Here is a 14,969-nt window from a genome sequence, read left to right as displayed (position 1 = left end):
AAATTTTTTGAGGATATAACAATGAAATTGCCTCAATACTTCATTACCTACTACTAGGTTAAAAGGATGGTTCTTTGAAGATATTTCACTTTAGTTTAGCTGTAAAGGAATAATTTTGGTGATTATTACACTAGTCTGAGATAGAAAGTAAACATTCAGCATAATATTTAAGAAGATGAACTTTAGGGAAGCCTGGGTGGCTGGCTCAGTCTGCTAAATGTCCGACTTTGGCTCAGGTCATGCTCTCATGGCTCATGAGTTTGAGCCCCACATAGGGCTCTCTGCTGACAGAGTGGAGCCTGCTTTGGATTCTGTGTCTCCGTCTCTCTCTGCCCCTCCCCTGCTAGCGCTCTGTCTCTCCCAATCTTTCTCAAAAATAATCATTACAATTTTTTTTAAAGAACATGAACTTTAAACTCAAAGGAGATATAATAGAGTCACAGACTAAAAAATAAGGTAGAATAGCCAATAAGGCAGAGGTCTGAGGAAAAGCAGAATACTCTGGTTATCTGCCTTAGTTTTATTCTTAACTGAGGGATGGCTAGATAGGTTTTTCATTTACTAGCCTGGACATTAATTCTATTCACAAGCTAATTTACAATCTGTACAGGGACAAAGAAACTGTAGCTGTCTGGTAGGTCTGATAATCTTTCAAAATCCAGCTCAAATGCTAACTTCTTACAAGGCTTTCCTTGATCATGCCAGTCTAAACTGATATCCCCTACCTCTGAACTCTTAAAGCAATTACTGCCTAAGAAATTCATTTAGCTACTAATCTACTAATCGTATGCTGTTACGGCATTCTTTCACTATCATCATGAGGTATTATTGAAAATCTCAATTACTTTTCTTTTGTTTAGATCTTCTTTCCACAATTAGGTATAAATCCTGTGGGGGCAGGAAATGGCTCTTTTACTTCTCTATTTCATTTATAACTTCCTCACACACAGTAGGGACTTGAAATAATATTTATTGGATTTATTCTTACTTGGCTTGGTTGACATCCTTCTTTGTTGTCTGAAGTTCAAGAACCAATTCTTCTTTTTCCTTCTGCAGATTGATGACTTCCAACTCTAGATTTTTTATGTTATCCTAGAAATGTTATGGGTCAGAGAGAAAAAAAGCATTAAAGGCATGAAAGAAAATTTACTTTAAAAAAAAAAAAAGGAGGGCCACCTGGGTGGTTCAGTTGGTTAAGTGTCCAACTTCGGCTCAGGTCATGATCTCGTGGTTTGTGAGTTTGAGCCCCACGTGGGGCTCTCTGCTGTCAGTGCAGAGCCAGCTTTGGATCCTCTGTCTCCCTCTCTCTCTGCCCCTCCCCCACTTTCTCTCTCAAAAATAAACAATTAAAAAAATAATAAATGAAAAAAGAAAATCAACATTCCACATCTTAAGGAACTATGTGTTCAATTTTACCACTTCAATTACAAACTAAAAACATCAGTCTGTACTTGATTTAAGGAGATGAAAGTTACACCTAGTGGAAAAAGTATAAACTTGGAATCCAAAAGTTTGAACATTGAGTCCAGCACTTAATATCTAAATGTCTTAACAAGTCATTTCCTCTCTTTTTAGCCTTAGTTTCTACACATAAGAGAGTTCATATAGCAGGCCTAAGATTGCTGTTCTTAAAAAGTATTGCTTGCAAGATTGGCCCTTGGCTCAGGTGTGTGAACTTGGTAGGGTTCTCACCCTTTTGATAAGAATGGCTCATTATGCCAAGAAACAGACTCTTTTTTTAAAGTTTATTTAATTATTTTGAGAGAGGGAGAGAGGATATCCCAAGCAGGCTCTGTACTGTCAGTGTGGAGCCCAACACAGGGCTTGAACCAACAAACTGTGAGATCATGACCTGAGCTGAAATCAAGAGTCCAACACTTAACCGACTGAGCCACCCAGGTACCCCAACAGACTCTTAACTATAGAGCACAAACTGATGGTTACCAGAGGGGAGGTGGCTGGGGTGAAATGGGTGATGGGGATTAAGGAGTGCCCTTGTGATGAGCATTGGGTGATGTACGGAATTGTTGAATCACTATATTATACACCTGAAACTAATATAACACTATATGTTAACTAACTGGAATTAAAATAAAAACTTAAAAAGAAACACCTGGACTCCTAGACTCCAGGGAGGTTCTCTGATAGACAACATTTCACACATGTCACACACCATTGCTGGAGGAATTAAATAATAACTTACTCCGCTAGGAGAAGACTCTTGGAAGCTTGCATCTGGTTCCTTTCAGACTTTGCCCCATGTGCTTTTTCCTTTTGATGATTTTGTTTTGTATCCTTCTACTGTAATAACTCTTAGCTGTATGACTATATGCCACGTCCTCTGAATCATCCTGGTGAATCGTCAAACCTTGGGGTGGTCTTGGGGACCCTCAAGAGTTTCCCTATCTATGTGAACAATTAACAACACCACTTACCTCACAGGGTTGTTGGGAAGATGAAATAAGATAAAGAAGGGAAGACATTCTATAAATAGTAAAGAGCTGCACAAACATTCTTATATTCAGAGCTTTCAAACATATATATTCAATACCATTTGCAGTTCTGCATACATTTAGGAAATGAATTCTAGAAACTGAAGTTTAGTAGTTTCCAAGATTGGGAAAACCCAATAGATTCCTTCCTGTTCTCATAACCAAAAAATTAAAGGACACTGGCTGAATGAACAGTTGGTAGCCAAGAAGATTATGTGGTGGTCTTAGACCAGTATTGAAACGACACAAAGAGGCAGGTTAGGTGGGGCTGTATCAGAGAAACTTTCTAAACAGGCAAGAGCTGTTTTCCACAAAATATAATGAACCATGCTAATACCCAACGAAAATCAGTCTCATTGCTTTATAGCTACCCTGCATATTTAAACTGGCAATAATGTGTGTATGTGTGTGTATACTTAGAGAAGTAACACATGAAAACATTCTGGTTAAAATATAATCCAGATAGTACATATAAAGGGTGAGTCCCCTCTACTGCCCTACTCTTCCAAAATGCCAGTCCCCTATCCAGAAGTAACCACTGTTAACAGACTGGTCCAGATTTCCAGACATTCTTCCTAGACATTTGCATATTATATATGTGGACATTTACATATTATAGACATTTAAACATATATGTAAATGCCTTAAAATGCATAACTGATAAATATATTGTGGCAAATGTCTAGAGTATTTATTTAAATAGATACAAAAATAATATGTGCATATTTGTATGTGTGTCTATTGGAATCTGTTAAAGGTAAGCAGAATTATACTAAAAGTGTGTATTATTCTGTAACTTTTTTTTTTAGTCTTTGAGATTTATTTATATCATTGCATAGAGATCTACCTCATTGTTTTGCCATAATGGAATATTCTTGTGCATGCCTTCTGTACACACATGCAAGGTTTTTCTAGGGTAGGAACAAGTGGAATTAGAGTCATGGGGGTACACACTTTTAATTTTTTAGAATTTATTTATTTATTTAGAGAGAGAGAACCAGCGGGGGAGGGGGAGAAAGAGAGGGGAAAAGAGGATCCGAAGCGGGTTCCACACTGACAGCAGAGAGCCTGATGTGGGGGCTTGAACTCACGAACTGCAAGATCATGACCACAGCCGAAGTCGAATGCTTAACTGACTGAGCCATCTAGGCGCCCCCACACTTGTAATTTTAATAGATACTAAGTTGTCCTTTAAAGTGGCAATTCCAATTTCTACTCTTGCTAGCTAGGTAGGAGAGTACTTGTTTCCCTGCACCCTTTTCAACATTTGATATTACTACACTTCAAAATTTTTACCAATTGGATGGGTGAGAAATAGTATCTTTTCATTATATATGCCACATTTAGTCAAAACTGTCTCACTGACTCCACAAAGGGAGTTAATTGAGTCTTGGGTTACTATAACTCATGGCAATCTTCATTAATCAGATGTATACCTCCTCAAATTTTTCTACAGCAATTCTTCAGTGGTAGAAAAACTATTTAGAACAAAAAACTACCTTTATTTCTTAGAAAGAGACAGTGATTTACAGGTGATGGAAAGGTACTGTTTACAATAAGAATTTGTTTCCTCTTAACTTTAAGGTTTGGGAGCTCAAGCATATTGGGTTCCAAGGGAAAAAGGGACAAGATATGTTACTACAGCTCTAGCTCATTCCTAGCACCTCCTCATAGAGTTAGAAGTACACTGGGGGATCATATGTCCCCATGTTTCCAGGAGTAAAAGAGTAAAAGAGAGGAATAATTTCTCAACCTGACCATTAATCCTTTGTTTACCCTGGAAAAGTCAAAATACATTCAACCTTAAAAAGGTGGGGCACCTGGGTAGCTCAGTGGATTAAGTGTCTGACGCTTGGTTTCAGCTCAGGTCATGATCCCACGATTCGTGAGATTGAGCCTGGCATCGGGCTCCAGGCTGAACAGCATGGAGCCTGCTTGGAATTCTCTCTCCCTCTCTCTCTGCTCCTTCCCTACTCTCTTTCTCTCAAAATAAATAAATAAACTTAAAAAAAGTAGGAAAGCAATCTAAAAAAGGCTGCATTTTATGTCCTGCTAACCTGGAAGCTTGAGCTGCATATTTAATTTGCTCCCCCTTGAAATCCCACTAAAATGACCCCCCAAAAGGGTATAAGTTAACAAGGATGAAGGAGCAGTCAAGAAATATAAACAAATATTTAGAAGAGGAAAATAGTTGACTAGTGGTAACTGACTTAGCAGAGTGGAAAAAGCTAAAATAGGACTCCTATAGGACAAATGCCAAGAAGAAACAAGCCAATTTGTACCATAGAACCACAGAGAGGAGCACAGGTTTCCTCTCTGGAGAGGCCAAATCTGAGAGGCTGGATTCACAGACAGCACATACAGCAGAAGGCAGGGATAAGGTATCATATTGCTGAGGGAATTAAATAAAAGTCTGTACATGACTGGATGGACTCCTTCAACTCCCTTATTTTCTCTAGGTTGCCAGAAATAAGGCATACCACCACTCTGTCTACACCGCTGCAGAGAGAATGACAGATTTCTTTATTGGAAACTGACCACCCAAGATAAACCCATGCATACACAACTTCCTACCAGCTTTTAGTGTCCCACTGTTAAATATGAATGGGTAGCCAAAGATCACTGGAAATTTGAGGAAAGCTTCTTATATGAAAGAAAAGACCTAACACACTAAAGACAGGAATTTGGAGGACCCAGAGGCAAGGCAGGAAGAAAAAGAAAACCTCAAAAAAATGTAATTTCTATTAGAGATGAGCATTGCATCCAAGAAAAAAAATAGAAGGATATAAAAAATTAGAGGATTAAAAACATCTTAGAAATTAATAGGCAAATAGGTGCGGAGGGAAATCACCCATAGAGTGGAATAAAGAGATAAAAAATAGAAAATAGGAGGGAAGAGATAAGAAAAGCAGAGACTATATCTAGGAGATCTAATATCTGACAATGAGGAGTGCAAGAAAAGAGAAATGGGAAAAACAGAAAGGGGGCATTATTAAAGAAATAATATAAGAAACCTTCCCATTAAAGGAGAATACAAATTTCTAGTTTGAAAGGACCCACCAAGTACAATAAACAAGAAAAGTCCCATACAAAGGCACATCATTGTGAAATTCATTCACACTTGGCAACAAAGAAAAGGTTCTTAAAGTTTCTAGAGCAGGAGTGGTGGTGGCAGTGGAATACAGATCAAATAAAAAGAATCAGGCATTATAATGAACTTCTCAACAGCAATACTGAAAACAGAAGACAGTGAAGAAAAGCCTGCACATTTCTTTTTTTTTTTTTTTTAAATTTTTTTTTTTTTCAACATTTTTTATTTATTTTTGGGACAGAGAGAGACAGAGCATGAACGGGGGAGGGGCAGAGAGAGAGGGAGACACAGAATCGGAAACAGGCTCCAGGCTCCGAGCCATCAGCCCAGAGCCCGACGCGGGGCTCGAACTCACGGACCGTGAGATCGTGACCTGGCTGAAGTCGGACGCTTAACCGACTGCGCCACCCAGGCGCCCCAAAGCCTGCACATTTCTGAAGAAAAATGATTTCCACTGTAGAATCTAAACCCAACCAACCTAACTAACAGCAGCAGCAGCAGCAACAACAACAACAACAACAACAACAACAACAAGCTATTTTCAGGTATGCAATGGTTTAAAACATTTCTCTTTCATGAACACTGTCTCAGAAAGTTATTGGGGTTGTATTTAACCAACACAAAGGGGTATCCCAAGAATGAGGAAGATACAGAATCTGTTTCAACACAGAGATGAGAAGTGAAGCAGACTCCCAGGATGACAGTCCCAGGTTGCCAGCTGGGCAGCAGGCCTACAGAAAGAAAATCAGGACAGAAGATTCCAGGAGGGTTGTCTTCAAGGAAGAAATGGATTGATAAATTATCTGGTATGTTTGACCATATTAGAAGGAGTTTTATAAGTCTGTAAAGAAGTTTGGAGATAAATTATTGACAGGTACATAGAAGACTAAGTAAATGAAAAAATGAGATTATTAACTCTGGGAAATAGAAAAAGCCAAACAAGAAAGGAAGTGGAATCATATGCTATGTGGCTCAGCTGTAAAACATATTTACATAATGATAAAATTTTAAACACTAAATATTCCTTTAATCAAAACTTGTGAGATTACCATTATGAGAGATAAGAGGTGAGGCAGTGTACATGGGTGGTTGTATAAGAGAGCTTTTTCCTATCTTCCATAGTGGGAAATCAATTGATAACATCTAAAACTTTTTTCACAACTGTACTGAACTTATTATTTTTTTATACATAAAGATTAACATTTTAATCATATTAAGTGGACAGCTCAGTGACATTGTGCAACCATCACCACTCTCCATCTCTAGAACTGCCTCATCCTTTTGAGAGATACTGCCTACCCATTTAATCAGAATTTCTTGAGACCACTTAATCAGAATTTCTGGAAGCACAGGAAGCTATCCACAAAAGATGTTACATTACAAAATTATTGTGGTTTTAATCAAACCCTGAGTTATTCTAAAATGTAATAGTAACCAGCTATTATTTTCTTTTGTACTCTTGATCCCCTTCACCTATTTCACCCATCTGCCCACCCACTTCCCCTCTGGTAACCACGAGTTTGTTCATTATATTTGAGAGTCTGTGTTTTTGTTTGTCTCTTTTTTGCTTTGATTCCTAAATTGTACATATGAGTGAAATCATATGGTATTTGTCTTTCTCTGACTGACTTATTTCACTTAGCATTACACTTTCTAGATCCATCCATGTTGTTGCAAATGGCAAGATTTCATTCTTTTTTATGGCTGAATAATATTCCATTTGTATATATACCACATCTTCTTTATCCATTCATCTATCAATGGACACTTGGGCTGCTTCCATAATTTGGCTATTGTAAATAATGCCGCAATAAACATAGGGGTGCATATATCTTTTTGAATTAGTGTTTTTGTCTTCTTTGGGTAAGTACCCAGTAGTGGAATTACTGGATTATATGGTAATTCTATTTTTAATCTTTTGAGGAATCTTCACACTGTTTTCCACAGTGGTTGTACCAGTTTGCATTCCCACCAACAGTGCACGTGCGTTCCTTTTTCTCCATGCTCTTGCCAACACTTGTTGTTTCTTGTGTTTTTAATTTTAGCCATTCTGACAGGTGTTGAGGTGATATTTCATTATGGTTTTGATCTGCAATGTCTAAAATTTTTAAATTAACGTGTTATACTGCCAACTCTTACCTATAAAAAAATGAATGTAAGTGTCAGATGAAACAGCTTGAAGAATGTAAAATATAAGCCTAGGGAACTGGGTAGAAGGTAGTAGGGCAGGAATTGATTCATTTTTCTGATTATTGTACTGTTTGGCTTTTTAAAATGATACACATGCATTTGCCATAAATATTTATTTTTTGCATTTGACATAAATAAAAATTAAGTTTAAAAAAAGTTAAACATGACTGTAATAACAAAAAAAGGAAATAAAACCTCTAATGGCAACTCAGTTATTATTTTGGAATACCCTGGGGGAATTCTCTATCCTAAGGAAAAAAAGTGATGAAAATTACTTAGGAGAAACACTTTTCTTGTTTTTACTCTGAAAACTTAGGGGAGCTGGGGGTAGAAGCTGCATGATTTCTATAGGGATTTCTTGATATGAAAATAATGACCCGAGGGTGGTTGGATGTAGCTCGATGGGGAAACAATCCACCCTTCCCGCTACCAGCCCTGCTAACATCACTTTGTGGATGGGAAACACTGGGCTACAATGGAAAATAAGGTTTGGCTAACCTTGTGGAATAATCTGAAAGCCAAAGACTTGTCTTTCAGTAAAGATCTGATTATTAATTAGCAAGGGCCAGTTAGAACTACCACTAAGTGCCTGGGTGGCTCAGTCGGTTGAGTGTCCAACTTCAGCTCAGGTCATGATCTTGAGGTTTGTGAGTTCAAGTCCCACATCAGTCCCTCTGCTGTCAGTGTGGAGCCTGATTTGGAACCTCTGTCTCCCTCTCTCTGCCCCTGCTCCTCTGTACATGTGCATCTGTGCTCTCTCCCTCTCTAAATAAACATTAAGAAAAAATTTAAAAACATAGAACTACCACTAAGAAAAACAGTTTAGTCATTTGCCAAGTCAAGTGATATCCATTATTCCCTCTCTTTAAAAATTTTTTTTTATAGAGAGAAAGAAAGCACACAAGCAGGGGAGGGGCAGAGAGAGAGAGAGAGAGAGAGAGAGAGAGAGAGAGAGAATCCCAAGTAGGCTCTGCGCTATCAGCGCAGAGCCCAATGTGGGGCTCGAACTCACAAACTGTGAGATCATGACCTGAGCTGAAATCAAGAGTCAGACGCTTAACCGACTGAGCCACCCAGGTACCCCATAAGCCTCTTTCTAATTCACACTATAGCCAAGACCATCTACTAGGAGATGTACCTTTCTCAGAATCTCAGTATTGGTAATTAGAACAAAATTTCTCCACAAGTAGAGACCACATTTATTATAACATCATTAAACTATTTATTAAATACCTATTGCATAAGGTAAGGTGTTAGATTAAATGAAACAAAATTGCAGGTTCCCTATCCTGAATGTATCCTTTTTTTGAAACCAACAATACAATTCCAGTTGTACTATGCACATTATGTTGTCTCAACGTCATCAAAAACAGTGTGCCTGGGGCACCTGGGTGGCTTAGTCATTTAAGGTCATGATCTGGTGGTCCATGAATTTGAGCCCCACGTCAGGCTCTGTGCTGACAGCTCAGAGCCTGGAGCCTCCTTCGGATTCTGTCTCCCTCTCTCTCTGTCCTCCACCCGCCCCTGCTCCACTCACACACACAAGTGGCAGACACAAACAAATGCTGCTCTGGTAAATATTTTACCTGGTACTGGAACTGAATGGGCTGCAGTTGGTTGTCATTCTGAGTCATCTTTCTGGCTAGGGCCTCTTTCAGTGCAAGAGCTTTATTCAACTCAACCAGCTCCTTAGACATCTGAGCTTGACGTAGAGCATGCTGAGTAGTGAAAGCATCAGAAGACCTGCTGGTTTCTGGACTGGTTTCCACTTGCTGGAAAAGATCAAAATGACAACTTGTAAGAGAAACAAGCAATTAGAGATCCTTAGGCCCTACTTCATCAGGTCGGTCTCATAGCCACTTCTCCATTACTGGTACCCCTGTTCTTTTAAAAATATGGCTTCTCATACATTTACTTTAAACATCTGAAATGAGTTGAGCCTAGCCTCTTTCCCTGTTCTCACAGCACCTTGTTTCTTACATCTTTTAACTGACTCTTAGAGTAAACTGAGTTTCTTGCTCTTTCCTTTATTGATCTAGCTAACATTTCTTACTTTCATCTCATTCTAAGGGGTCTTTACAAGATAAAGAGTTCTGGAAATGGCACTTTAGGAATAGTGGAAATGGAGAAGAGGCTTCATTATCCCTTTATAATCCTGAAAGATTTGGGAACATAATGGTTGCCTTCATAACTGAAAAGGGGGTGTTCACCCATCACTTAAAATAAAAGTAGTTTTAATCCAGAATGAAGGGCACATGCCAGAGGTCACCTGATTTATCTGCCATCTTTCTTTCAGAATACGAAAAATACCGATACATGTTTGTTTTAAGGGCAAAAAGATGTCTCAAGGAAGCCACTGTCTAGCCTTTCATTTTGACTTGGTTCTCTAACCTTTAGCCAACATCTAATACATTTTATCTATTCTTGCAACTTGAACACTCAAAATATTTCCCTTGGTTCTTTTAGCCCCTAACCATCCCATCCACAAGCAAAGTATGATGAGGAAAAAAAGTCTCTTCCATTTCTTCTCAACTACTTTTTTGACTCTGCCATAATTTCCTAATTTGTTTTTTTTCCCTCCCTTAACTTGCTAGACAGCTGTTGCAGAATACTAGCATCTAACAAGAAGTCAGCAAACCAGACTGCAAATAAGGAAAATGACATCCTTGAGAAGCCCTGCCATCCATTAGCAGTCATACTATTAGAGATGGAGTCTATCCAACTTCGGGATTTTACAAAACTGGCATTTATACTCAAGATGTCTGGATTTCCAAGGTATTCTATGGAGGATGGTAGCAATCAGGGATTCTCTTCCTCAGCTGAGTGATAAATTACAGGAAATGGCACAGTTAAAGCTCCTAGTTCTACACAAAGCCAATTACTTACAGCTTCTGGTTCTACTGCAGTATCAATGGTTGCAGCAACAGTTTCATCCTGCAATGACAAATGATATTTCAGTTTAGGAAAAGACCCTGAAGTGAAGCTTACTAGTGGATTTTATATTGGTTACTTAATTTTTTTTCAAGTATACATAGAGACCATTTAAGGTGCTGGACCCATTTTGTGGCACATAGCTACACCCAAAACCACACATTTCCATTTTCCACCTCTTAAGAGTCTATCCTCGTTATAAGGTTGATGGTGTAGTCTATCTAAAAAGAAAAATAGGGTCATGTGGCAATTGACATATTTATTGCTCCTCTCCTGCTCTGCCAGAGATTATTGAGCCAATGAAACATTAGTCATTCTAACAGGCCAAAGTTTAACCCATTTTATAGACTCTATCCTTTATGTTTTTACCACTAAGTCTACTTCTATAATGTACAGGTCTAGCCAGTTCACATGGACATGCCACCTTAAAAACAGACATATGAAATAAAGGCAACACAGTAGAAAAGTGAATAGAAGGAAGGGTTATTTTGTATTTTTTTTTTTTACAGTCCGTCAAGGTAGCAAGAGCCTACTCTAGAAGGAAATTAAATTCCATACAGGCTGATAACCCAGAAAAATGTGCTCATGAAGTCAGACAAATCTCCCTCATATATGTAAGAATGAATCAATCTTATGCAGCTACTGCAGGTAGTGGTTACATGAAGGGAAAGGGCAAGCGCTGATTCCCTTCCAGAGAAGGGCAATTCCTTTTTTGGGCACTGGAATGACAACCATCTAAAAGGGAAACCTAAACCCACTTATTAGGACTAATTTGTTTATAGGCTATCATATGAGCAAGCTCTCTTCTCCCCACTGGAATTTAGGCTTTATTTGGTATTGCAACATATGGATTACCACTTCTGTTTAAGTGATTCCATGAGCCTGGGAAGAAAGGATTTCCAGGAAGTCACATGACTAAAGAGGTCAAAGGTGAAAGAGCTACTGGCTCAACAGCAAGAAAATAATTTAGGGTTAGCACATGGAGTCTCTGCATCAGCCCAGTGAAACCTTACATAGTTGTTGAAATTTGAATCTCATACCTTCAAGGCGAGGAGTGAAGAGGCCCTTAGTAAGTGCTATTTGTAAAGCACTTCCCCTGCCCAGAAATTCCCAATCAGTGAGACTCAAAGAAAATTCAAAGGAAGCTCCAGTGTTCTCAATCCTTTTTCATCATGACTTAGAATACTGGTGATTCTCCAAGGACCAGGCATATGAAATCCTTCTTGAAAAACAGAGCACTTCAATATATTATAGGTTGATGGTTACCCTTTCTTCCCTCCCATGTTTTAAGTTTCAGTAAATGGACTACTTACAGACCTATCCTAGATGAGTAAAGCCTGTAATGCTGGCTTTTGGAGACATTTTCTACTACCTTCCAGGGGGTCAGGATTGAAGTAGATGGGTTAATCTTTGAAGAAGACATATTACTGTGGTTTACCTTTTGGCCCAATACAATTTTATAATGCCAAAGGTTAAGCTTTGGTGACATGTTCTACACGAACTTGGTAGGATTCTGCCTTCATAATCCTGAATATAAATATATAATGATGGGATTTATTTCAACCTAAAAGCCTCTTTAGCTCTCATTCTCAGGCTATGATGGAGAACCTCTTGTAAGGTAAAAATACATGATTTGCTGAAGGTGGCGGTCAGGGGGACAAGGCTAGGGTACGTTGAGCTACATTAACCAGCAATGCCCTTCAATAGGAAGTTTGGGCTTGTAGGCTGTAGGCAATCCCATTACCAGGCATGCAAAATGGTTTTTATGGAACTGGTCTTAGAGGAGGGGATAAAAACAACAAAATTTGATTTTGTGGGAACTGAAAGGACTGCATGAATTTCCTCACAGGTGACTGCAGCAAGGAGGTTTGTTTGAATTGTATTTTTAAGGAAGAAATGGTACACTTTAGTGCTTAAAGCCCCAGGAGGAATATTCAGGAACAATGGCTGCCTTCATAACTGAAAAAGGGGTGTTCACCCGTCACTTAAAATAAAAATAGTTTTAATCCAGAATGAAGGGCACAAGCACTTACATCTGAAACATTTTGCTTTCACTGTAGTGAGTCTTAATAAAAGCCACAGGATACATTGTTGTGTATTTCCAAAAAATACATAGCTGGGAGGGTCTCGAAACAATAGACATGGAAACCTCTGATTCAAGAGTCCAGCAGGAGCCCTTGGGCAAAAGGGTTTACTCTGCCTAACTGTGACAGTGGAGGGAAGCCAGAGACTTTATCAGCTCATGGCAATCTTTAGTACCTTCTGGCTGCATGTGCCAAGTGACTTTCAGTGGCAGACACAGAGATTCTACAGAGTTCCTCTGAGTCAGCCACCACTACCAATTTCCTCTACAGGCACAGCAGGCACCAGTCATATCACCAGATCCTCACCGTGGATATGCCTTCTCTAATGTTATTAACTTGTTTCCATGGGTTTCCTTCATCTTTCCCATGTGACCCAAAGCCCCAGAAATGAGATGGTGTGAAATCCTCTAAGATTGCTGTGGTGGCCATGAACAACGGTGTCCTGGATCATTCTTTTGTAATCATATAAGCTTCGGTTCCAGTATGGTTCTGCAGCCTAGATTATCTTAATTCTGAGGCAGCTCACACAAGGTTTTCATACATCAGATGTTTCAGCTACATTTAAGTGGAATTATAGATGGTGAAATTTAACCTTGTGATAGCCATTCTCTGGCATGCACTCTATAATTCAGCCATAGCAAGGTCCTTATCACATTCTGAACTTTCAACCATTTTTGCTTTGACATGTACCTTTTTCTCTGTATAGACTGTATTTTCCCCATTGTCTGTGTGGCAAACTTCTATTCCTTTTTTAGGGCCCATTGTCTTCTGTACTGACTTCCTGAATTTTCTGGGCAGTTAATCACCCCTTCTTTTGTGTTGTCAGTGCCTTTTGCTCATATTGGTAATGTAAGAGGATTAAAACAGAAAGAGAGGGTTCTTAATTTTCCTTGCCTCCTTCCCCCTTCTTTGCCATCTCTCCCACTTATGAACCTTAACCAGCGAACAAACTACAAGGGTTGCAAGAACGACTCTTGAAAACAACTGGACATCTAGTAGGATGGATTGCACCAATGTTCTTAATTTAAGCCACAGGCATGAAAACTGGAATAGCCTCAAACCAAAAGTTTCACAGCAATTAACAACAAAACTCCTACATGAGCCAAACCACAAGGACACACACCCCTCCCTTCTCACCTTATAAAACTCCAATTCTGCTTCCACTCAAGGAGTTACCTGGAGTTCAGGTGCTCCCTGAGTGTATCGGCTTTTAACGTCCTTTTTGAGTCACTTAAATTATTTTCTTTTGATATTAATACAGTACTTAGCAAGGTTATACGGCTACTGAGTGGCAGAATTGGCTTCAAACTAGGGTGTGTCTGGTTCTGGGGCCCAGGTTCTCAACTGCTGTGGCCTGTTTGTTGGATAAATGAACTGTTCTGTTGGACTGCTCGTGGTAGTTTTGTATAGCACTACTTGTTCTAAAACACTGCTCTCAAGTCTTTTGGGAATTTACTCACTTAACTTATTGGAACTCATCCTAACCCTTCCTCCCACAATACTGTAGGATATTTTTAAATGGACTCTTTAAGTGTAAAACATAGGTGTAGATGATTTTGTGATACCCTTTTGAAAACTCCAGAAAACACTGGGCAAGACCTGAGATTTTACCACTGTTCTGGTGAAGTTAAAGCCTCTGCCCAAGAGCTAGAAATTACCACCAGTCATTTACAGACATGTCACGGCTTCAGAATGATGAATAAGAGGGTATAGATGGAACAAAACCTACTATAACCCCTTAATCAACCACGGCCCCTTAACATGACTTCAGTTAAAAAAAGAAACCTATATATGCCTAAGGGCTAAGATAGAGAAGGAACACCAAAAATAAAAGAGGTTTTTAGGGTGGTGGGATTGTAAGAATTTTTCTTCTGGGAAAAACAACAAATACCTGTAGCCCAAGCCCACCCACAACTACTGTAACAGTTCTAAAAATAAAAAAAAATGGGGACTTACAGAACGATCATTCAAATGAATTTATTACTGGTTATAAAAAAGAACTATGGTATTCCCTGGTTGCTCTAAGCTATCTGTTAGAACCCAGCTTACTTAAGATCAAGGTAAGAGGTACAAGGCCTCTTATTAAGTTAGCCTGCACTGAAAGGACAGCAAATCAATGCCTGCTGCCTGTGTTACCAGGCAATTTTGCACTGCTGTGCTGCTGCTTCCAGTATTGGATTA

The 14,969-nt window shown here is 39.0% G+C and overlaps 1 protein-coding gene across 1 annotated transcript in view; it reads right to left on the bottom strand.

Annotated features, from left to right (window-relative positions):
- KIF4A (kinesin family member 4A) overlaps nt 1-14,969 on the bottom strand; it is a 120,918-nt gene that overhangs the window by 44,817 nt on the left and 61,132 nt on the right. Inside the window, exons 13-15 of the mRNA XM_058714432.1 lie at nt 10,660-10,707; nt 9,360-9,545; nt 989-1,092 (exon numbers count right to left, since the gene is read on the bottom strand). Of these exons, the coding sequence (XP_058570415.1) occupies nt 989-1,092; nt 9,360-9,545; nt 10,660-10,707 (338 nt within the window). The remainder of the gene's footprint in view (nt 1-988; nt 1,093-9,359; nt 9,546-10,659; nt 10,708-14,969) is intronic.

This window comes from Neofelis nebulosa, chromosome X (assembly GCF_028018385.1).
Source record: "Neofelis nebulosa isolate mNeoNeb1 chromosome X, mNeoNeb1.pri, whole genome shotgun sequence".
NCBI lineage: Eukaryota > Metazoa > Chordata > Mammalia > Carnivora > Felidae > Neofelis > Neofelis nebulosa.
This window is presented reverse-complemented; position numbering and strand designations above follow the sequence as displayed.